This window comes from Nerophis ophidion, linkage group LG24 (genome assembly GCF_033978795.1).
Source record: "Nerophis ophidion isolate RoL-2023_Sa linkage group LG24, RoL_Noph_v1.0, whole genome shotgun sequence".
Taxonomy (NCBI): Eukaryota; Metazoa; Chordata; class Actinopteri; order Syngnathiformes; family Syngnathidae; genus Nerophis; species Nerophis ophidion.
This window is the reverse complement of record NC_084634.1, coordinates 39,296,004-39,318,440: the sequence shown is the minus strand read 5'-3', so window position 1 is coordinate 39,318,440 and position 22,437 is coordinate 39,296,004. Positions and strand designations below refer to the sequence as shown.

At 42.9% G+C, this 22,437-nt stretch overlaps 1 protein-coding gene across 1 annotated transcript in view; it reads left to right on the top strand.

Annotated features, from left to right (window-relative positions):
* The window catches only part of rhag (Rh associated glycoprotein), a 32,717-nt gene that overhangs the window by 8,791 nt on the left and 1,489 nt on the right, over positions 1-22,437 (top strand). The window contains exons 2-9 of the mRNA XM_061886325.1: positions 7,067-7,250; positions 9,753-9,903; positions 11,518-11,665; positions 11,864-12,030; positions 12,108-12,245; positions 16,969-17,090; positions 17,164-17,237; positions 20,163-20,236. Of these exons, the coding sequence (XP_061742309.1) occupies positions 7,067-7,250; positions 9,753-9,903; positions 11,518-11,665; positions 11,864-12,030; positions 12,108-12,245; positions 16,969-17,090; positions 17,164-17,237; positions 20,163-20,236 (1,058 nt within the window). The remainder of the gene's footprint in view (positions 1-7,066; positions 7,251-9,752; positions 9,904-11,517; positions 11,666-11,863; positions 12,031-12,107; positions 12,246-16,968; positions 17,091-17,163; positions 17,238-20,162; positions 20,237-22,437) is intronic.

Sequence of the window (22,437 nt, the reverse complement as noted above, 5' to 3'; positions counted from 1 at the left end):
GTGTCACTATGTAAAGCGCTTTGAGTCACTAGAGAAAAAGCGCTATATAAATATAACTCACTTCACTTCACAACACACAGGAGAAGCGAGACAATAAACGAGGGATATTCAACAAAATTGTCTTGGGGGCCAGCTTTCCAAAAAGCTATGGATGACCAGGAATTGATTAACGTGGACTTAAACAAGTTGAAAAACTTGTTCGGGTGTTAGAATTTAGTGGTCAATTGTACAGAATATGTCCTCATCATCGGCGGTCACTCGAACGAGAATGACAATCCTCCTGGTAAGGCTGTATCCCTTTAATGGAGGATGCCTGTGCGTGACTTAGACTGGTGCACAGTCACCACACCATTCTTGACAGAATCTGGTCAGGGTCCAGTGGCATGGAGGCCAAGACCACTGGAGACCCTTTTCTGCTGCAGCCTTCTTCCGCCATTGTGGTAGTTCTTAAATATACCGTCTTCTGCCTGCTTCGCCATTGGAGTCTTCACCGTATCCCTGGATAGGGGGCAGTGAGGTACTAGGTCTTTGCCAAGGGCCACCTGGGGTAACAGTAGTAAAGGGGTTAACCTCCTGGTGCCCCAAGACCCCATATAGGAGCCCCCACTTTAACGTCATGCCCAGGACACACGGGATATGTACTGTACTATGTAATCTATGAATAAAACTTTCAATCAATCGAAGGTGACAACTTCTCACTTCATTAGTGGTGAAGTAAAGGTAAGTGAATTATAAGTCATACAGGGCTATTCTCTAGTGACTCAACATATTACATCAGTTACATCTAAACAAGTATGGGTGGCACTTGGAGCTGGTGGGCAAAGTGACTAAAAATTGGCAGTGACTAGGATGGCGGAAGCGGAGCTCAAACCTGGAACCTTAGAGTCACTAGAACGGCCACTCTACAAACCGAGCCACGCCGCCTCTAGTCTTATTTTGTATATTCCAGGAAACCAGTGTCCCCTACAGTGGACATTTAATTGGAAATGTCTGATAATATTGGATATCATTGGCCAATAAATGCTTTAAAATGTAATATCGGTATCGGTTTCAAAAAGTAAAATGTATGACTTCTTAAAACGCCGAAGTACGGAGTGGTACACGGATGTAGGGAGAAGTACAGAGCGCCAACTTTGCGTGCCGGCCTAATCACATAATATCTACGGCTTGTCACACACACAAGTGAATCCAATGCATACTTAGTCAACAGCCATACAGGTCACACTGAGGGTGGCCGTATAAACAACTTTAACACTGTTACAAATATGCGCCACACTGTGAACCCACAGCAAACAATATTGACAAACACATTTTCGGGAGAACAGCCGCATCGTTACACAACATAAACACAACAGAACAAATATCCTGAATCCCTTGCAGCACTAACTCTTACGGGACGCTACAATATACACAATACACAAAATACATCTATATAAACATGAATGACAAATACATTACAGGAGAACATCTGCACCGTAACACAACAGAACAAATACCCAGAACCCCTTGCAGCACTAACTCTTCCAGGACGCTACAATATAGACAATACATCTATATAAACATGAATGACAAATACATTACAGGAGAACATCTGCACCGTAACACAACAAACACAACAGAACAAATACCCAGAACCCCTTGCAGCACTAACTCTTCCGGGACGCTACAATATACACAATACACAAAATACATCTATATAAACATGAATGACATATACATTAGAGGAGAACATCTGCACCGTAACACAACAAACACAAAAGCACAAACACCCAGAACCCCTGGCAGCACTAACTCTTCCAGGATGCTACAATATAAACAATACACAAAATACATCTATATAAACATGAATGACAAATACATTACAGGAGAACATCTGCACCGTAAAACAACATAAACACAACAGAACAAATACCCAGAACCCCTTGCAGCACTAACTCTTCCAGGACGCTACAATATACACAATACACAAAATCCATCTATATAAACATGAAAGAAAAATACATTACAGGAGAACATCCGCACCGTAACACAACATAAACACAACGGAACGAATACGCAGAACCCCTTGCAGCACTAACGCTTCCAGTACGCTACAATATACAACTCAACCCCGCCCACCTCAACCTCCTCATGCTCTCTCAGGGAGAGCATGTCTCAAATTGCAAGCTGCTGTTTTGAGGCATGTTAAAAACCATAATGCACTTTGTGACTTCAATAATAAATATGGCAGTGGCATTTTTTCCCATAACTTCAGTTGATTTATTTTGGAAAACCTTGTTACATTGTTTAATGCATCCAGCGGGGCATCACAACAAAATGAGGCATAATCATGTGTTCATTACACCACTGTATGTATCGGTATCGGTTGATATCGGAATCGGTAATTAAGAGTTGGGCAATATCGGAATATCGGCAAAAAAGCCTTTATCTGACATCTCTACTTTTAATTCAAAGGTCGTCTCTATGACAGCACTCTAGTTTTTTTAAGAATCCACTGCAGTGTCTCACAAGTTGTTTAAACTGCAGGGGTAACCAGTTGAATAGGCCAAATGATGAAAAAGAGAGGCCCTAAAACGGAACCTTGTGGAACACCACTAGTATAACTAAAGAGGTTGAACACATGTAGTATAATTAAAGAGGTTGAACACATGTAGTATAATTAAAGAGGTTGAACAAATGATTGACTGCATCTGACGTAAACAAGGTAAGGCAGCACCTTAGTGACATAAATCACATTATGAAAAAAAACAAACAAATGGGACTGTGAAAAAGGAGACGACTTAAAGGGCTGCCTTGAGGAACGCCTGAGTTTAGTAAATCACAATTTTGGTACTAGTGTTCTATGTTTACTCGCCAATGCAAGGATCTGCCAATGTCTTTACAGTGGTCCAAGTTCATCTATACCAGTGTTTTTCAACTACTGTGCCGCGGCACACTAGTGTGCCATGAGATACAGTCTGGTGTGCCGTGGGACGTGATCTAATTTCACCTATTTGGGTTAAAAATATTTTTTGCAAACCAGTAAATATAGTCTGCAAATGATGTGTTGTTGTTGAGTGTCGGTGCTGTCTGGAGCTCGGCACAGTAACCATGTAATACTCTTCCACATCAGTAGGTGGCAGCCGGTAGCTAAATTGCTTTGTAGATGTCGAAAACAGCGGGAGGCAATGTGCAGGTAAAAAGGTGCCTAATGCTTAAAGGCCTACTGAAACCTACTACTACCAACCACGCAGTCTGATGAAATATTAACATTGCAACACATGCCAATACGGCCTTTTTAGTTTACTAAATTGCAATTTTAAATTTCCCACTAAGTGTCGTGTTGAAAACGTCGCTGTATGATGACGCGTCTGTTTGACGTCTCGGGTTGTAGCGGACATTATTTTCCAGCCCTATCCAAGCTATAAGTAGTCTGCTTTAATCGCATAATTACACAGTATTCTGGACATCTGTGTTGCTGAATCTTTTGCAATTTGTTCAATAAATAATGGAGAAGTCAAAGTAGAAAGATGGAGGTGGGAAGCTTTAGCCTTTAGCCACACAAACACAGCCGGTGTTTCCTTGTTTAAAATTCCCGGAGGTGAAGCTTTACTACGGATCAGAGCGGTCAAGCGAACATGGATCCCGACCACATGTCTACCGGCAGTTTTCGGTGAGAAAATTGTGGTATAAGGTCGCCTCTTACCGGAGATCAGCGGAGCTTGCGCTGTCCATGCAGCTGCGTGACTTCCCTCAGAGACTCTCGCGTCAAGACACCCGTGGCCACAACCCTCCGACTTCAGGTACTATTTAATCTCACTAAAACACTAGCAACACAATAGCAGATAAGGGATTTTCCAGAATGATCCTAGCAAATGTGTCTAACAACATCTGAATCGCTCTCACTTGCCCTCGTCTGTTTTTTGTTTTTTTTGTTGTTGTTGTTTTTTCTAGTCCTTCACTCTCACTTTTTTCATCCACAAATCTTTCATCCTCACTCAAATTAATTGGGAAATTGTCGCTTTCTCGGTCCGAATTGCTTTTACTGCTGGTGGCTCACATTGTAAACAATGTGAGGATGTGAGGGGCCCTACAACCCGTGACGTCACGCGCACATCCTCTGCGACCCTCGGTACAGGCAAGGCTTTTTTATTAGCGACCAAAAGTTGCGAACTCTATCGTCAATGTTCTCTACTAAATCCTTTCAGCAAAAATATGGCAATATCTCAAAATGATCAAGTATGACACATAGAATGGACCTGCTATCCCCGTTTGAATAAGAAAATCTCATTTCAGTAGGCCTTTAAAGAAAAAATAAGCAAAAGGTGAGTGCCCCTAAGAAAAGGCATTGAAGCTTAGGGAAGGCTATGCAGAACGAAACTAAAACTGAACTGGCTACAAAGTAAACAAAAACATAATGATGGACGACAGCAAAGACTTACGGTGGAGCAAAGACGGCGTCCACAAAGTACATCCGAACATGACATGACAATCAACAATGTCTCCACAAAGACGGATAAACACAACTGAAATATTCTTGACTGCTAAAACAAAGTAGATGCGGGAAATATTGCTCAAAAGAAGACATGAAACTGCTACAGGAAAATACCAAAAAAAGAGAAAAAGCCACCAAAATAGAAGCGCAAGACAAGAAGTAAAACACTACACACAGGAAAACAGCAAACAAGTCCAAATAAGTCAGGGTGCGATGTGACAGGTGGTGACAGTACACCTACTTTGATTGCTTATGCTTTAAAGTCATGTCCAACAATTGTGACACACTTTTTACCGTCAAATGAGTTTCGTTTTTTAATGATTTCTGCTGGTGGTGTGCTTCCAGATTTTTTCAACACAAAAAAGGGGCCTTGGCTCAAAAAAGGTTGAAAAACTGCTCTGTACAACTCTTGTGTTTTAGGAATTTTGCTCCAAAAATGTTTGTCCCCCAAGTTTTGAACTGTACTCGGGGGCCAGTATGGTGTCATTCCCCAGCCGGGATTGGCCCCTGGGCTGCCAGGTGACTGCCCTGCAATACCCTTAAGCACCCCTGCCGTTTTCTATTAAAGGGGAACATTATCACAATTTCAAAAGGGTTAAAAACAATAAAAATCAGTTCCAAGTGGCTTGTTGTATTTTTTGAAGTTTTTGTCAAAATTTTACCGGTCCCGGAATATCCCTAAATAAAGCTTTAAAGTGCCTTATTTTCGCTATCTTTGAAACCACTATCCATTTCCCTGTGACGTCATACAGGGCTGCCAATACAAACAAGATGGCGGTTACCACAGCAAGATATAGCGACATTGGCTCGGATTCAGACTCGGATTTCGGCGGCTTAAGCGATTCAACAGATTACGCATGTATTGAAACAGATGGTCGGAGTATGGAGGCAGATAGCGAAAACGAAATTGAAGAAGAAATTGAAGCTATTGAGCGAATAGTTATTGACGCTATTCGGCCATAGCGTGGGTGTACCTAATGAAGTGACCCATAGCATGGCTGCCTTATTAACATCGCCGGTAAAATGGATCAGGACTTTCGCATCTTGTGACACTAGAGCAACTTAAATCTGTCGATTGGTAAGTGTTTGTTTCGCATTAAATGTGGGTATCTAGTTTCAAATGTACATACAGCTAGCGTAAACAGCATGTTAGCATCGATTAGCATAGCATGTTAGCATCGATTAGCTGGCAGTCATGCCGTGACCAAATATGTCTGATTAGCACATTAGTCAACAACATCAACAAAACTCACCTTTGTGATTTAGTTGACTTAATGGTTGCAAATGCATCTGCAGGTTATCCATACATCTCTGTGCCATGTCTGTCTTAGCATCGCCGGTCAAATGTGAAGACACTCTGGCACATTCAATAGGGGTCTGGCGGCAGATTTCTTGCCAGTGGTGCAACTTGAATCCCTCCCTGTTAGTGTTGTTACACCCTCCGACAACACCGACGAGGCACGATGTCTCCAAGGTTCCAAAAAGTAGTCGAAAAAATGGAAAATAACAGAGCTGAGACCCGGTGTTTGTAATGTGAAAATGAATATGGCGGGTATGTTACCTCGGTGAGGTCACGTTCTGACGTCATCGCTAAAAGACCGATAAACAGAAAGGTGTTTAATTTGCCAAAATTCACCCATTTAGAGTTCGGAAATCGGTTAGAAAAATACATGGTCTTTTTTCTGCAACATCAAGGTATATATTGATGCTTGCATAGGTTTGGTGATAATGTTCCCCTTTAATCGGACACCAAGGTGGTTCAGGGTAGATGTCCAGACTGTAAAGCTGGTGTGCTAAAGCGAAATTGTTGCACCCACATTGTATAAAAGGTGACAAGATGCCAGTTTAACCATTTCAAGCAATCAGTGCCATTTGTTTGGTGGCGATTATTAATTACTGTGAAAACATAGCAATCAAGTCTGGTCGCGTATAAAAGGTCTCCGGTTTTGTAGTTTGTAAAATGACCCTTAAAAAAACTACCATGACTACCATTGATGATCACCACCTTTCCAAATAACTAATCATCATACAAAGGTGCTGGGTTCCTGTTTAGACAATACTGGCTGCCATTAAGAATGTTATGCTAGAAGGAAATTACCCCCATTGTCTTTCTAGTCTGATGGAATTGCCATAGACGGCGTCCAATCACGTCGACTAAAGGACCAACTTCCTGTCTGAGGACGCACCCAGTCTATCATACCAGAATTACCGGTCCTCTTTAAGATTGGAGATGTACACGTACACTCCTCAAAAACACTCTCTTCACTATACCTTCCTCCCGCCTAAACCCTGACATTTAGTCGTCATAGAAAAGCCGCAGAGTCATTTGTCCCCAGAACCCCACCGAGGATGATTGAATTGGTTTTGAAGTCGAGAGGTCACGCCTGACAAAACAGCCCCTGTGTAATCATTTCCACGGGTCAAATGAGTGAGCAGGAAATTAAAAGCGTGAGGCCCGTGCTGAATTGACCACGTTGCATAACAAAGTGTTCCGTCTAAATCAATTTCAGTACCGCCGAGGAGTTATCTACAGGGGCTAAATTGCGTCTTGCGTGACAAAGCACTGACCTCCTCCCTCTGTCGTGTCCCCAGTGTTCCAGGATGTCCACGTCATGATCTTCATCGGCTTCGGCTTCTTGATGACTTTCCTGAAGAGATACGGCTTCAGCAGCGTGGGCATCAACTTGCTACTGGCCGCCTTCGGCCTGCAGTGGGGTCTCCTCATGCAGGGTATCTGGCATCTGGATGACGGCAAGATTAAAGTCAACATCTTCAAGTAAGACCGGAGCCTCGAGTGCTATTCCTGCACTGGCATCTAGAGTTGCAACACTTAGGGACATTTATCAAATAAATTCTTATAAATTCCATCTACCGTATTTCCTTGAATTGCCGCCGGGTATATAGTATGCGCCTGCCTAGAATTACTGCCCGGTCAAACTTGTTTCGCAAAATAATATTTTTATAAGCGCATGTCTAAAATTTCCGCCGGGTCAAACTCGTTTCGCAAAATAATTAGCATATGCCTAGAATTTCCGCCGGGTCAAACTCGTCACGTCACGAGTGACACTTCACCTGTCATCATTTTCAAAATGATGACAGGGAAGAAGATTAAGAGCTATTCAGTAGGATTTAAGGTCCAAGCTATTGAATATGCTAAAAAGAACAGTAAGCAGCTATGTTTTATTAATACACCGTGGCTGCGTGTGTCAAATATGAGTCATTAAATGACTCCTGCCTCCTGGTGGTAGAGGGCGCTAGTGATCCTTTTTGGGACAACTCGGCTGCAGAAGAAGTGACAACAAGCAGCAAGAGTGAGCAGCGATCGTTTATTTTTTCCTCTCGCTTGCACTTTTAAAATGGAGGATTACATATCTAAAATAAAACAGTTTTCTAAACTGGACTTTCAATCGAAGCAGGAGGTAGTAAAGGAAGATCTCCATCGAGACAGAGAGACTTTTAAAACTGAAGAAAGATAAGGAAGACTTCTATAAACAAGCTATCGATGCTTTTGATCAGAAGGAGCTGCGCATGGACTTCATTTAGAAGTAAAGGTAAGACCATAATAACGTATTTTTTATTAAATGTGCTTTTCATGATGGTATCCTTACATCACACTCAAATTTATAAGCACATGCCTTTGGTAAGCCCCGGAGTGAGAAGAGGTTTTAAAATAATTAGCGCATGCTTGCTTTTACCGCACGCCTTTGGTAAACGCCGGAATGAGGAGAGGTTTTAAATTAATTAGCACCCTGGCGGCAATTCAAAGAAATACGGTATCCTCATATATATTCCGCTTTTTCAAATATACTAATACACTATAAAAACAATTGCTGACTTACTGTAAGAACACAAAAAAAAATTAGCAGCTCAGTTGCCAGAATTTTACAGTAAAAAAATAGTGATACCGGTTTTCAAGTTAGATTACCGTATTTCCTTGAATAGCCGCAGGACATATAGTACGCGCCTGCCTTGAATTACTGCCGGGTCAAACTCGCTTCCCAAAATAATTAGCGCATGCTTAGCATTACCGCCTGGTCAAACTCGTGACGTCACGAGTGACACTTCCCCTGTCATCATTTTCAAAATGGAGGAGGCTGATTTCAATACCGGTAATTTGAAATTGCATAAAGGGAAGAAGATTAGGAGCTATTCAGTAGGATTTAAAGTCCAAACTTACATCACACTCAAATTTTTACTGCATTCCTTTGGTAAGTGCTGGAGTGAGAAGAGGTTTTAAAATAATTAGCGCCCCGGCGGCAATTCAAGGAAATACGGTAGTTACAATAAATTTTTGGGTAAAAAACTGGTAACTTAGTCAGCAGAATTTTGTTGTGGCGCTCTTTTTTTTTTTTTAAATCCATCCATCCATTTCCTACCGGGTGTCCCATTCTGGGGTCGCAGGAGCCTATCTCAGCTGCATTCGGGTGGAAGGCAGGGTACACCCTGGACAAGTCGCCACCTCATCGCAGGGCCAACACAGATAGACAGACAACATTCACACTTTTTTTTTTTATTTACAGTAATCTTAAAAAAAGTAAAATAAAAAAAAAAACACTAAAATTTAAAAAAAATTCTGGTGACTGAAAAACAAGTTTTTTTTAACCGCAAAATCGAAAAAAATGTTTACTGTGTAAGTAGTGTGTACCCCGCCTTCCACCCATGTGCAGCTGAGATAGGCTCCACAAGCGGTAGAAAATGGATGGATGTGTAAGTAGAAAACTGTATAATAATCAAATGCATAGGCAATTGTGTAATATAATGAGGCTAATCCTTAAACATGTATGTTCATATGTTATTCACTGTTACAAGCTTCCATAACTGCCAAGTTTGACACTACTACCATAGGGAAAAATCATGATTCTTTTTTTTTTGTTCATTCTGGGATGTTGGTCCTATGAAGTGTTTGTATGGGGGAGGAGGGGCTCATACTGTGGCTATCATAAAATCTATTGACTTGAGAGGCAATGTTGTTTTTGTCTTTTTTTAATTGTTTTACTATTACTGATGTCAACTACTATCTCCATAGCCATATTGTACTGACCAGCCAGGACATCATAACATAAAAATTAAGAATGAAACACATTTTTATATTTTGGTCTAATTACGACTTATAGGTTCTTTCTATAAAGATGTGAAGTGAAGCCTCTTTTTTTTTTTTAGGTGGGAGCGAGTTTTAAAAAAACCTTGCAAATTTTCCAGACTAATTTCATATAGAATTTTCTTAAACTGTTCTCACTTTTGTGTTCCTAATGGCTTGCCTTCTCACCTCTCCTTGAAGAATCATCAATGCAGACTTCAGCACAGCCACCGTCTTAATCTCCTTCGGAGCAGTACTGGGTAAAACCAGCCCCGTTCAGCTGCTCATCATGACCATCCTGGAGATCAGCATATTCTCCATAAACGAGCACCTGGTGGCAGAAATCATGGGGGTGAGTCAACCTTGACATATTCTGCACACAACATTTATTGTAGGGCTGGGCGATATATGAAATATACTCGATATATCGCGGGTTTGTCTCTGTGCGATATAGAAAATGACTATATGGTGATATTGGAGTATACGTTCTCACACAGTTGCTTTTAGTTGCTGGCATTACACTGCAGGCTCTTCTCACTCTTTCTTGTCTCTCCTTCGCACAGAAACATAAAACAAGCGCACCCTCTTACATACGTCACATACGTATACGCCCTCGCCGAGCAGAGAGGTAACGGCATGGTAAAGTTAGCTGTGATGCTAGCGGAGTGGTGCGAGTGGTAATACGAGAGAAAGAAAGATGCAAATCTGGTAACAAATGAAAGAAGAATTAATTCCCAAGAAAAACAGCAGGGGGTCCATCGCCTGGCGGTGGTTTGGCTTCAAGCGGGAAGATGTTGAACAGACAACCGTAACAAGTCAAGGACGCGGCAGAAGCGTTGCTACAAAAAGTAGCAGCACTGCTAAAGTAGCATCATTTGAAAAGTCAACCACGAGAGAATGATGAGTGCTTGAAACTCCGCATGTCAACATCTCCGTTCAGTGCCACACCCACAGAATGCCCATGCAACTATTTCCACATCAACACCGCAACCTACCACATAGCGAAGGACATACACCATTTGATTTCCTATTATGCAGCTCATTTTTATTTGACACTTATTGAAATATCTTGGGTGACATCATGCACAAAAGTGCACTTTATTTGTTTTAAACTATTGTAGTGGCGTTCTGTACAAAAAGTGCAATTTAATTTAGTATTGTTTGGCTATGTCATCTTAGTGACATCATGCACAAAAGTGCACTTTATTTGTTTTAAACTATTGTAGTGGCGTTCTGTACAAAAAGTGCAATTCAATTTAGTGTTGTTTTGATATGTCATCTTAGTGACATCATGCACAAAAGTGCACTAATAGCTTGTTTTAAAATGTCTCTGACAATCTTGCACTTTCTGTTTCGGAAATGACATGAATGTTTGTGCCACTGCTTAATAACTGTTTCATAAATACACTTTTAGTTGTGATTTCCCTCTCTGCATGAAGTTTAAAAGTAGCATATATTAATGCAGTATGAAGAAGAATGTTTGAATGTAGACACAAAGAATCATCATACTGCTGTGATTATATGCATCAAGTGTTCATTCAAGGCTAAGGCACAGTATCCAGATATATATGGAGTATCGTGACATGGCCTAAAAATATCCAGATATCAATAAAAGGCCATATCGCCCAGCCCTAATTTATTGTATTCCTTCGACTTAGAAAAAGTACATCTACTCCATTGAATATATGGACTAAGTTTTGGGTTTTATTTTCTGCAATCAGCACTTACACAAAAACAAGGCAGTCAATGGAAGTGAATGGCTTTTAATTCTAATTGCATCTGACTCTTAAGTTAAATCAATATCAGTTGTGTAACTTTTGCATAATCGGGCAAAAAACAAAACAATACAAGCCATCCTATCATCTTTTCTAGTCCTTGATAGACATAAAAGAACACTTTTTCCAAGTCATTTCTGATGTGAATTAAAAATGACGATTTAGGACACTAATGTCTGTTCTTTTTACAGGCCAACGACGTCGGGGCCTCCATGATCATCCACGCCTACGGGGCCTATTTTGGTTTGGCCGTGGCTCGGATGCTTTACAGGCCCGGTCTGAGAAACGGCCACGAGAATGACGGATCTGTCTACCACTCTGATATGTTTGCTATGATTGGTAAGAGACTATACACAATTGAATCCAAGTTTTCAACACCATCTAGTGGACACAAATGTCTAGGCAGCTTCAACGCTCAAGGATGCTGAGGTGTAGTTGCTCAAGGGTACCAGTATACCAGTGTTTGTCAAACCAACAGACCTCCGAATAATACTTTCTGCTACTTGCTGTGATTGTACCGAGTCATCTTCTTCACAGGGACCGTGTTCCTCTGGATGTTCTGGCCCAGTTTCAACTCAGCTATTGCCGAACCAGGCTTCACCCAGCTCACGGCAGTCATCAACACCTACCTCTCCCTGGCCGCCTGCGTGCTTTCTGCTTACGCCGTCTCCAGCCTGGTGGAGCACAAAGGAAAACTAGACATGGTCGGGCAACTATTCCTGACACGGCGAAGCCTAAAATGTGCGTTTCATACATGTCCTGTCATCTTTTACTCCTACAGGTGCACATTCAGAACGCCACACTTGCTGGTGGCGTTGCCGTGGGAACGTGTGCCGATATGAACATCGGGCCATTCGGGGCGATGCTGATTGGATTTGTGGCCGGCATTATTTCCACAGTGGGCTTCAAGTACCTAACAGTGAGTTGAAGTAAATCAACTGCATACCACAGGGGTCACCAACATTTTTGAAACCAAGAGCTAATTCTTGGGTACTGATTAATGCGAAGGGCTACCAGTTTGATACACACTTAAATAAATTGCCAGAAATAGCCAATTTGCTCAATTTACCTTTAATAAATAAATATATATATATATATATATATACATATATATATATATATATATATATATATATATATATATATATATATATAAAAAAGGGTATTTCTGTCTATGTCAATCCGTCGTACATTTTTTTTCCTTTTACGGAAGGTTTTTTGTAGAGAATAAATGATGAAAAAAAACACTTAATTAAACGGTTTAAAAAAGGAGAATACACGAAAAAAATTAAAATTAAATTTTGAAACATAGTTTATCTTCAATTTCGACTATTTAAAATTCAAAATTCAACCGAAAAAAAGAAGAGAAAAACCAGTTCATTCGAATCTTTTTGAAAAAATTTAAAAAATCATTTATGGAACATCATTAGTAATTTTTCCTGATTAAGATTAATTTACTCCTCTCTGAGCTGCTACCTTACCGTGGTAGAGGAGTTTGCGTGTCCCAATGATCCTAGGAGCTCTGTTGTCTGGGGGCTTTCATGCCCCCTGGTAGGGTCTCCCAAGACAAACAGGTCCTAGGTGAGTGATCAGACAAAGAGCAGCTCAAAGACTTCTATGGAATTACAACAAAATGAACTCAGATTTCCCTCGCCCGGACGCGGGTCACCGGGGCCCCGCTCTGGAGCCAGGCCCGGAGTTGGGGCACGATGGCAAGCGCCTGGTGGCCGGGCCTGTCCCCATGGGGCCCGGCCGGGCACAGCCCGAAGAGGCAACGTGGGTCATCCCTCCAATGGGCTCACCACTCATAGGAGGGGCCATAGAGGTCGGGTGCAATGTGAGCTGGGCGGCAGCCGAAGGCAGGGCACTTGGCGGTCCGATCCTCGGCTACAGAAGCTAGCTCTTGGGACGTGGAACGTCACCTCACTGGGGGGGAAGGAGCCTGAGCTAGTGCGCGAGGTAGAGAAGTTCCGGCTGGATATAGTCGGACTCACCTCGACGCACAGCAAGGGCTCTGGAACCAGTTCTCTCGAGAGGGACTGGACCCTCTTCCACTCTGGCGTTGCCGGCAGTGAGAGGCGACGGGCTGGGGCGGCAATTCTTGTTTTCCCCCGGCTCAAAGCCTGTACGTTTGAGTTCAACCCAGTGGACGAGAGGGTAGCTTCCCTTCGCCTTCGGGTGGGGGGACGGGTCCTGACTGTTGTTTGTGCTTACGCACCAAACAGCAGTTCAGAATACCCACCCTTTTTGGGCACACTCGAGGGAGTACTGGAAAGTGCTCCCCCAGGTGATTCCCTTGTCCTACTGGGGGACTTCAACGCTCATGTTGGCAACGACAGTGACACCTGGAGAGGCGTGATTGGGAAGAATGGTCGCCCGGATCTAAACCCGAGTGGTGTTTTGTTATTGGACTTTTGTGCTCGTCACGGATTGTCCATAACAAACACCATGTTCAAACATAAGGGTGTCCATATGTGCACTTGGCACCAGGACACCCTAGGCCGCAGTTCCATGATCGACTTTGTAGTTGTGTCATCGGATTTGCGGCCTTATGTTTTGGACACTCGGGTGAAGAGAGGGGCGGAGCTTTCTACCGATCACCACCTGGTGGTGAGTTGGCTGTGATGGTGGGGGAGGATGCCGGACAGACCTGGGAGGCCCAAACGCATTGTGAGGGTCTGCCGGGAACGTCTGGCAGAGGCTCCTGTCAGAGAGAGTTTCAATTCACACCTCCGGGAGAACTTTGAACATGTCACGAGGGAGGTGCTGGACATTGAGTCCGAGTGGACCATGTTCCGAACCTCTATTGTCGAGGCGGCTGACAGGAGCTGTGGCCGCAAGGTTGTCTGTGCCTGTCGTGGCGGTAATCCCAGAACCCGTTGTTGGACACCAGCAGTGAGGGATGCCGTCAAGCTGAAGAAGGAGTCCTATCGGGTTCTTTTGGCTCATAGGACTCCGGAGGCAGTGGACGGGTACCGACGGGCCAAGCGGTGTGCAACTTTAGCGGTCGCGGAGGCAAAAACTCGGACATGGGAAGAGTTCGGGGAAGCCATGGAAAACGACTTCTGGACGGCTTCGAAGCGATTCTGGACCACCATACGCCGCCTCAGGAAGGGGAAGCAGTGCACTATCAACACCGTGTATGGTGCGGATGGTGTTCTGCTGACTTCGACTGTGGATGTTGTGGATCGGTGGAGGGAATACTTCGAAGACCTCCTCAATCCCACCAACACGTCTTCCTTTGAGGAAGCGGTGCCTGGGGACGCTGCAGTGGACTCTCCTATTTCTGGGGCTGAGGTCGCTGAGGTAGTTAAAAAGCTCCTCGGCAGCAAGGCCCCGGGGGTGGATGAGACCCGCCCGGAGTTCCTTAAGGCTCTGGATGCTGTGGGGCTGTCTTGGTTGACAAACCTCTGCAGCATCGCGTGGACATCGGGGGCGGTACCTCTGGATTGGCAGACCGGGGTGGTGGTCCCTCTCTTTAAGAAGGGGGACCGGAGGGTGTGTTCCAACTATCGTGGGATCACACTCCTCAGCCTTCCCGGTAAGGTTTATTCAGGTGTACTGGAGAGGAGGCTTCGCCGGATAGTCGAACCTCGGATTCAGGAGGAACAGTGTGGTTTTCGTCCTGGTCGTGGAACTGTGGACCAGCTCTATACTCTCGGCAGGGTTCTTGAGGGTGCATGGGAGTTTGCCCAACCAGTCTACATGTGCTTTGTGGACTTGGAGAAGGCATTCGACCGTGTCCCTCGGGGAGTCCTGTGGGGAGTGCTCAGAGAGTATGGGGTACCGGACTGTCTTATTGTGGCAGTCCGCTCCCTGTACGATCAGTGTCAGAGCTTGGTCCGCATTGCTGGCAGTAAGTCGGACACGTTTCCAGTGAGGGTTGGACTCCGCCAAGGCTGTCCTTTGTCACCGATTCTGTTCATAACTTTTATGGACAGAATTTCTAGGCCCAGCCAAGGCGTTGAGGGGATCCGGTTTGGTGGCCACGGGATTAGGTCTCTGCTTTTTGCAGCTGATGTAGTCCTGATGGCTTCATCTGACCGGGATCTTCAGCTCTCACTGGATCGGTTCGCAGCCGAGTGTGAAGCGACCGGAATGAGAATCAGCACCTCCAAGTCAGAGTCCATGGTTCTCGCCCGGAAAAAGGTGGAGTGCCATCTCCGGGTTGGGGAGGAGACCCTGCCCCAAGTGGAGGAGTTCAAGTACCTAGGATTCTTGTTCACGAGTGAGGGAAGAGTGGATCGTGAGATCGACAGGCGGATCGGTGCGGCGTCTTCTGTAATGCGGACGTTGTATCGATCCGTTGTGGTGAAGAAGGAGCTGAGCCGGAAGGCAAAGCTCTCAATTTACCGGTCGATCTACGTTCCCATCCTCACCTATGGTCATGAGCTTTGGGTCATGACCGAAAGGATAAGATCACGGGTACAAGCGGCCCAAATGAGTTTCCTCCGCCGTGTGGCGGGTCTCTCCCTTAGAGATAGGGTGAGAAGCTCTGCCATCCGGGAGGAACTCAAAGTAAAGCCGCTGCTCCTCCACATGGAGAGGAGCCAAATGAGGTGGTTTCGGGCATCTGGTCAGGATGCCACCCGAACGCCTCCCTAGGGAGGTGTTTAGGGCACGTCCAGCTGGTAGGAGGCCACGGAGAAGACCCAGGACACGTTGGGAAGACTATGTCTCCCGGCTGGCCTGGGAACGCCTCGGGATCCCCCGGGAAGAGCTAGACGAAGTGGCTGGAGATAGGGAAGTCTGGGCTTCCCTGCTTAGGCTGCTGCCCCCGCGACCCGACCTCGGATAAGCGGAAGATGATGGATGGATGGATGGAAGATTAATTTTAGAATTTTGATGTCATGTTTTAAATAGGTTAAAATCCAATCTGCACTTTGTTAGAATATATAACAAATTGGACCAAGCTATATTTCTAACAAAGACAAATCATTATTTCTTCCACATTTTCCAGAACAAAAATTTTAAAAGAAATTCAAAAGACTTTGAAATAGGATTTAAATTGGATTCTACAGATTTTGTAGATTTGCCAGATATTTTTTATTTTATTTTAATCATAAGTTTGAAGAAATATTTAACAAATATTCTTCGTCGAAAAAACAGAAGCTAAAATGAAGAATTAAATTAAAATGTATTTATTATTCTTTTCAATAAAAAAAACAAATGTATCTGAACATGGATTTAAATTGTCAGGAAAGAAGAGGAATGTATTTAAAAGGTAAAAAGGTATATGTGTTTAAAAATCCTAAAATCATTTTTGAGGTTGTATTTTGTCTCTAAAATTGTCTTTCTGAAAGTTATAAGAAGCAAAGTAAAAAAAAAAAGGAATTTATTTAAACAAGTGAAGACCAAGTCTTTAAAATATTTTCTAGGGTTTTCAAATTCTATTTGATTTTGTCTCTCTTAGAATTAAAAATGACGAGCAAAGCGAGACCAGCTGTCTAGTAAATAAATTAAATAAAAAAAATAGAGGCAGCTCACTCTGAAGTGCTGCTATTTGAGCTATTTTTAGAACAGGCCAGTGGGCGACTCATCTGGTCCTTACGGGCGATCTGGTGCCCGCGGGCACCGCGTTGGTGACCCCTGGCATACCATAACAACCCACATACTCATACTGACGTGGCTTTTCTCTGCAGCCTATTCTGGCATCGAATCTGGGCATCCAGGATACCTGTGGTGTCCACAATCTGCACGGCATGCCGGGCATCCTGGGAGGCTTGGCTGGTATTGTGGCTGTGGCTTTGGGTAAAAAAGAGAAGTAGGTGTCAATAAGAGTTTTGAAATATTGCCGTGTTTAATTCAAGCTCACATGAAGTCTGCTCACCTTTTAGCGGGAACGCCGCCATGCAAGCCGCCGCCTTGGCTTCATCCCTTGGGTTTGCTCTGGTTGGAGGGGCCATTACAGGTGGGTGGAGATGACAGACGGCACTTTATGCACTTATCTGTTAATTTGTTGGTGACACCACCTGTACAGTGGAATGAGATCCGTTCCACACGATTCATCAAAAAATGATACAGTTTGAAAATGTTTTGAAAATTGCCACTTGCAATGTATTCCATTGGAGCAAAACAACCCACTGAAAAACACAATCACACGACATTGACTCTGCAATATGCATGCCAGCCAATAGTTGGCAATGGTATCCAGACTGTACACACAAATAAAAACTGGAGATGTCCGATAATATCGGCCAATAAATGCTTTAAAATGTAAATCAGAAATTATGGGTATCAGTTTCAACAAATAAAATTAATTATTTTTAAAGCGCCACTGTACAGAGTGGTACATATCCGGTTTAACACGAACATAGGGAGCAGTACAGAGCAGTTGCGTCTTCCAGTCAGCAGCCTCTCTACTCTCCCACAAACAACACAGGAGTTGACGACTGCAGCATGAGAGGTTTACTGGCGACGCTTGATGACCTCATCAAACCGCCGCGAGCGTAGCATAACAACAAGAGTGTGTTGTTGCCGGTGCTGTAGCCGTGGCTAACAAGCCAGCTCGCTCGGTGACTGACTAACGACACCATGTCTATGGTTTGGGATTATTTCAAAAGTGTGTCTGACGGATAAAAAAACTGGCAATTTGCAATGACTGCAAAATGTTGGTTATGCGAGGAGGAACAAAGACGTCTTCCTTTAATACGAGCAATTTGATCTAGCGCCTCTTCAAGAATCATAAGGAGATACACGATGACTACAACCGGAAGATGGATGAAAAGCAAACACTGAAAGCAGCTTTCAGTGAACGGAGGTGTCCTGTCTCAACGCAGCATTTCAGAAGCTCTGACAGACTGAGGCCACTTCAAGCACTCACCACTAGCTTGCAGCACATTTGTGTTACTCATACAAATACGTTAGAGCAGGGCAGATTGAGCCCAGTTTATAATTTCATGTTATACAGTATGCCAGGCAGTCTACTAAATGTTATGTTATTGTGTATTTTATTACTCTAGTATACTCTGGACTGAAGCTGTATCCCTTCATTGTTTTTGTAGCTGCTGTTTTGAGGGATCTTTAAAAAAATATTTTAAAAAATAATGCACCTTGTGAAAGTAGGGGTATCAGGATTATCTCAGGGAGAGCATCTCCCAAATTCCAAGCTGCTGTTTTGAGGCATGTTGAAAAAAATAATGCACTTTGTGACTTCAATACTAAATACGGCAGTGCCATGATGGCACTTTTTTCTATAACTTGAATTGAAGTTGTTCTCTTATTTTGGAAAACGTTGTTACATTGTTTAATGCATCCAGCCGGGCGTCACAACAAAATTAGGCATAATAATGTGTTCATTCCACCACTGTATATTTCGGTATCGGTTGATATCGGAATCGGTAATCAAGAGTAGGACACTATCGGAATATCGGCAAAAAAGGACATCTCTAATAAAAACTATAAATAGTATTGTGACTCGCAAACTACTCAAATTTTCTTTTTTGTAAAAATAAAAAAAATAAAAACAAATCGTAGAATTGTAGATACAACATTTTTACAGCAAATGTTTCATAAATTAACGCAATTTTAAAGTTGTCTCGTGTTGTTGCTCAACCTTGTGGGGATTTGGTGAATTACACTCAACAAAATGTGTTTTTTAGCGGCCTACATCAAAGTCATAGCACTTGGTATTTGACACATTCCATTTGTTAGCATATTAATTTTAGCATGCTAACGTTGGCGTGTTAACTTTTTCAGCCAATTTTGCCACCGCACACCTTATTGATTGATTGGAACTTTTATTAGTAGATTGCACAGTTTACATATTCCGTACAATTGACCACTAAATGGTAACACCCGAATAATTTTTTAAACTTGTTTAAGACGGGGTCCACGGTAATCAATTCATGAGCACGGGTGTCAAACCAACGGCCCGCGAACAGGTTTTATCACGTCCGAAAAATGATTTTCAATCAATCAATTCATATTTATTTACATAGACCTAAATTACAAGTGTCTCAAAGGGGTACACAAGCCACAGCGACATCCTCGGTTAAGATCCTACATCAGGGCAAGGAATTTTTCCAAGTGTAAAAATTAACTGAAATTTGTGAATGAAAGAAACTGCTCTTCTGAATATGTCCACTGGATGTCGCCAGAGCAATTCTTTGCATCCCCTGCTGCAGGAGTGCGCATGATTTCGGAGGGGGCGGACTGGGGACACATTATCTGGGTGCACATAAATAGGCTGAAATAATATACATCTCCTACTATCTTCATGTGTGATTGATGAAATGAGTCCAAATTCACACGTTTTGTTGTAGATCACGCTACATAAGTACAGAATAAACCACATCATTTGAGGAAAATGAGTAAATGACATTAACAACATCCTGTAATTTGATTTTCAGAATTACTATTTGATTCATCTTCAACTAGATTACATTTTTACACCAATTAGAGCATTTTAAAACTCTGCCAGACTCACACCTGCTTGACCGATGAACATTATCACATCATTTATTCAGAAATAATAAATCACAACAAATGAAAATAGACTATGAACAGCAATATGTAAGTGTAAAAAAACAACATTATGAATTGTATGTTTTCAAATTGTGCTTCTTCTATGTTTTAAACAAAGAAAACCATTTGAAGTTGTCTCTATTTTTAAGTTATCCTGACATGATTTTACCAGTCCAGCCCACTTGGGAATAGATTTTCCTCCATGTGGCCCCTGAACTAAAATGACTTTGACACTCCTGCCTTAGGGTCATATAACTTTGTATGTGACACATGCTAACTGACATAATTTTGATAGTACTTTTATTTCCTGTATGAATACTCAAAAAGACCCAACACCCAGTGTGACTGAAAATGTATTTTCTTGCCCAAGGTTTAATAATGAAGTTGCCCATCTGGGGACAACCTCCGGACCAAAACTGCTTTGATGACTCCATTTACTGGGAGGTAAGAAATCCTGCTCAATTTTAAAAAAGGGTAACTGTAAAACATACACTGTATTGCCAAAAGTATTTGGCCACCTGCCTTGACTCACATATGAACTTGAAGTCCAAAATGTTTTGGTAACCTGGACTATTCAAAGTTCCTTTCACTGGAACAAAGGGGTCAAGCCCAACTCCTGAAAAACCAACCCCACACCATAATTCCTCCTCCACCAAATTTCACCCACGACACAATATAGTCCGAAATGTAGCGCTCTCCTGGCAAACTCCAAACCCAGACTGGTCCATCAGATTGCCAGATTGAAAAGCGTGCTTCATCAGTCCAGAGAAGGCGTCTCTACTGCTCTAGAATCCAGTGGCCACGTGCTGTACACCACTGCATACCACGCTTTGCATTGGACTTGGTGATGTATGGCTTAGATGCAGCTGCTCGGCCATATTTTATTTTTTTTAAGCCTTAATTTAACCAGGTAAATCCCATTGAGATCAAAGATCTCTTTTCCAAGGAGACCTAGCCAAGAGGGCAGCAGCAAGGTTAAATTAAAAACAGTAAACAACACATAAAACATCCAATTTACAACATTAAAACATGCTCATATAACATGTGTGCATACAGACAAGGTAGACTGCAATCCTTTCGCAAAAGCTTTTAACGTAACAAGGCTTTGAAGTTGAAGATCCGATTGTAGGTTATTCCAAGTCTTCGGCGCTGAAAACCTAAATGCTTTCTTGCCCAGTTCAGTTCTTACTTCGGGGACGACAAATTACAGATCATTCATTGATTCATTGATTGTGACCTCCGTGTTTCTTTGTTAAAAGACAAGATAGATAAGATGGAGTGATACCCAAAATGGTTTTGTAGATGAACATATACCAATGATTGAGGCGTCGAGCACATAAAGATGTCCATGGTGAGTAAACGGAGCGCAGTTGGTGAAGAATCTCAGTGCTCCGTGGTACACACTATCCAGCTTGTGGAGACAACCAGCAGTAGCACTCCATGAAGCTCTCTGCGTACTGTACGTGGGCTAATTGGAAGGTCTCATGAAGTTTGGAGCGCCGTGGCAACTGATTGTGCAGAAAGTCTTTGCACTATGCGCTTGAGAGTCCGCTGACCCCTCTCTGTCAGTTTATGTGGCCTTCCACTTGGTGGCTGACTTGCTGTTGTTCCCAAACTCTTCACTTTTCCTATAATAGACTTAGACAAACTTGAATGATTCACAAGGGAAATTGTTCCACACAGTAGCTCAGTTACAATGATGGAAAGTGTAAGGATGGAAAGGACAATGCAGGTATAAATAGACTAAATATAGCAATATAAAATATAACATATATAAGTAATATTTACATAATATATGTACAGTATATTATATATACTGATATATTATATTATGTCTATATCATATGTACAATATTACAGTATATGTGACCGCTGCAGCATAAAATAAAGAGTGAATCGAGCAGAAAATTGACATTAAAAACAAAGATAAGTAGCTAACATAGAAGGTGTGAGGTGATATACATCATCTATTTCTGTATGGCGAGTGATTATACAGCTGGATGGAGTGCGGAATGAAGTAGTTCTTGAATGGAACACTGTGGGAATGAAGCTGAAGGAGCCTGTTGGAGTATGAGGTCCGCTGTCCCACAATTGTCTGGTGGAGAGGGTGGGCAGGATTGTCCATGATGGTTAGCAGTTTCTCCAGTGTCCTCTTGTCCCTCCCTGACACAAACACCTCCAACTGCGTGCCAATAGTTTGGCCGGCTTTCCGAATGAGTCTGTCAATCCGGTTTAAGTCCTTTTGCTGGTGCTGCTTCCCCAACAAAACCACTGCAAAGTACAGGGCACTGGCCACAACAGACTGATAAAAGACCTCCAACAGCTTGCTGCACACATCAAAGGACCTAAGCTTCCTCAGGAAAAAGAGTCTGCTCTTGCCCTTCTTGTAAACAGCTTTGCAGTTGTCCTTCCAGTCCAGTCTGCTGTTCAAGTGAACTCCCAGGTACTTGTACTCCCCCACTACTGCCACCACCCGGCCCTGGATCTTTATGGGCTCCACCGGGGTCATTCTCTTCTTGAAGTCGATGACCAGCTCCTTGGTCTTGTCCACATTAAGGACCAGATGGTTTGCCTGAGACCACTCGGCATAGTCAGCGATCAGAGTCCTGTACTCCAATTCCTGTCCCTCTCTGATACACCCGACC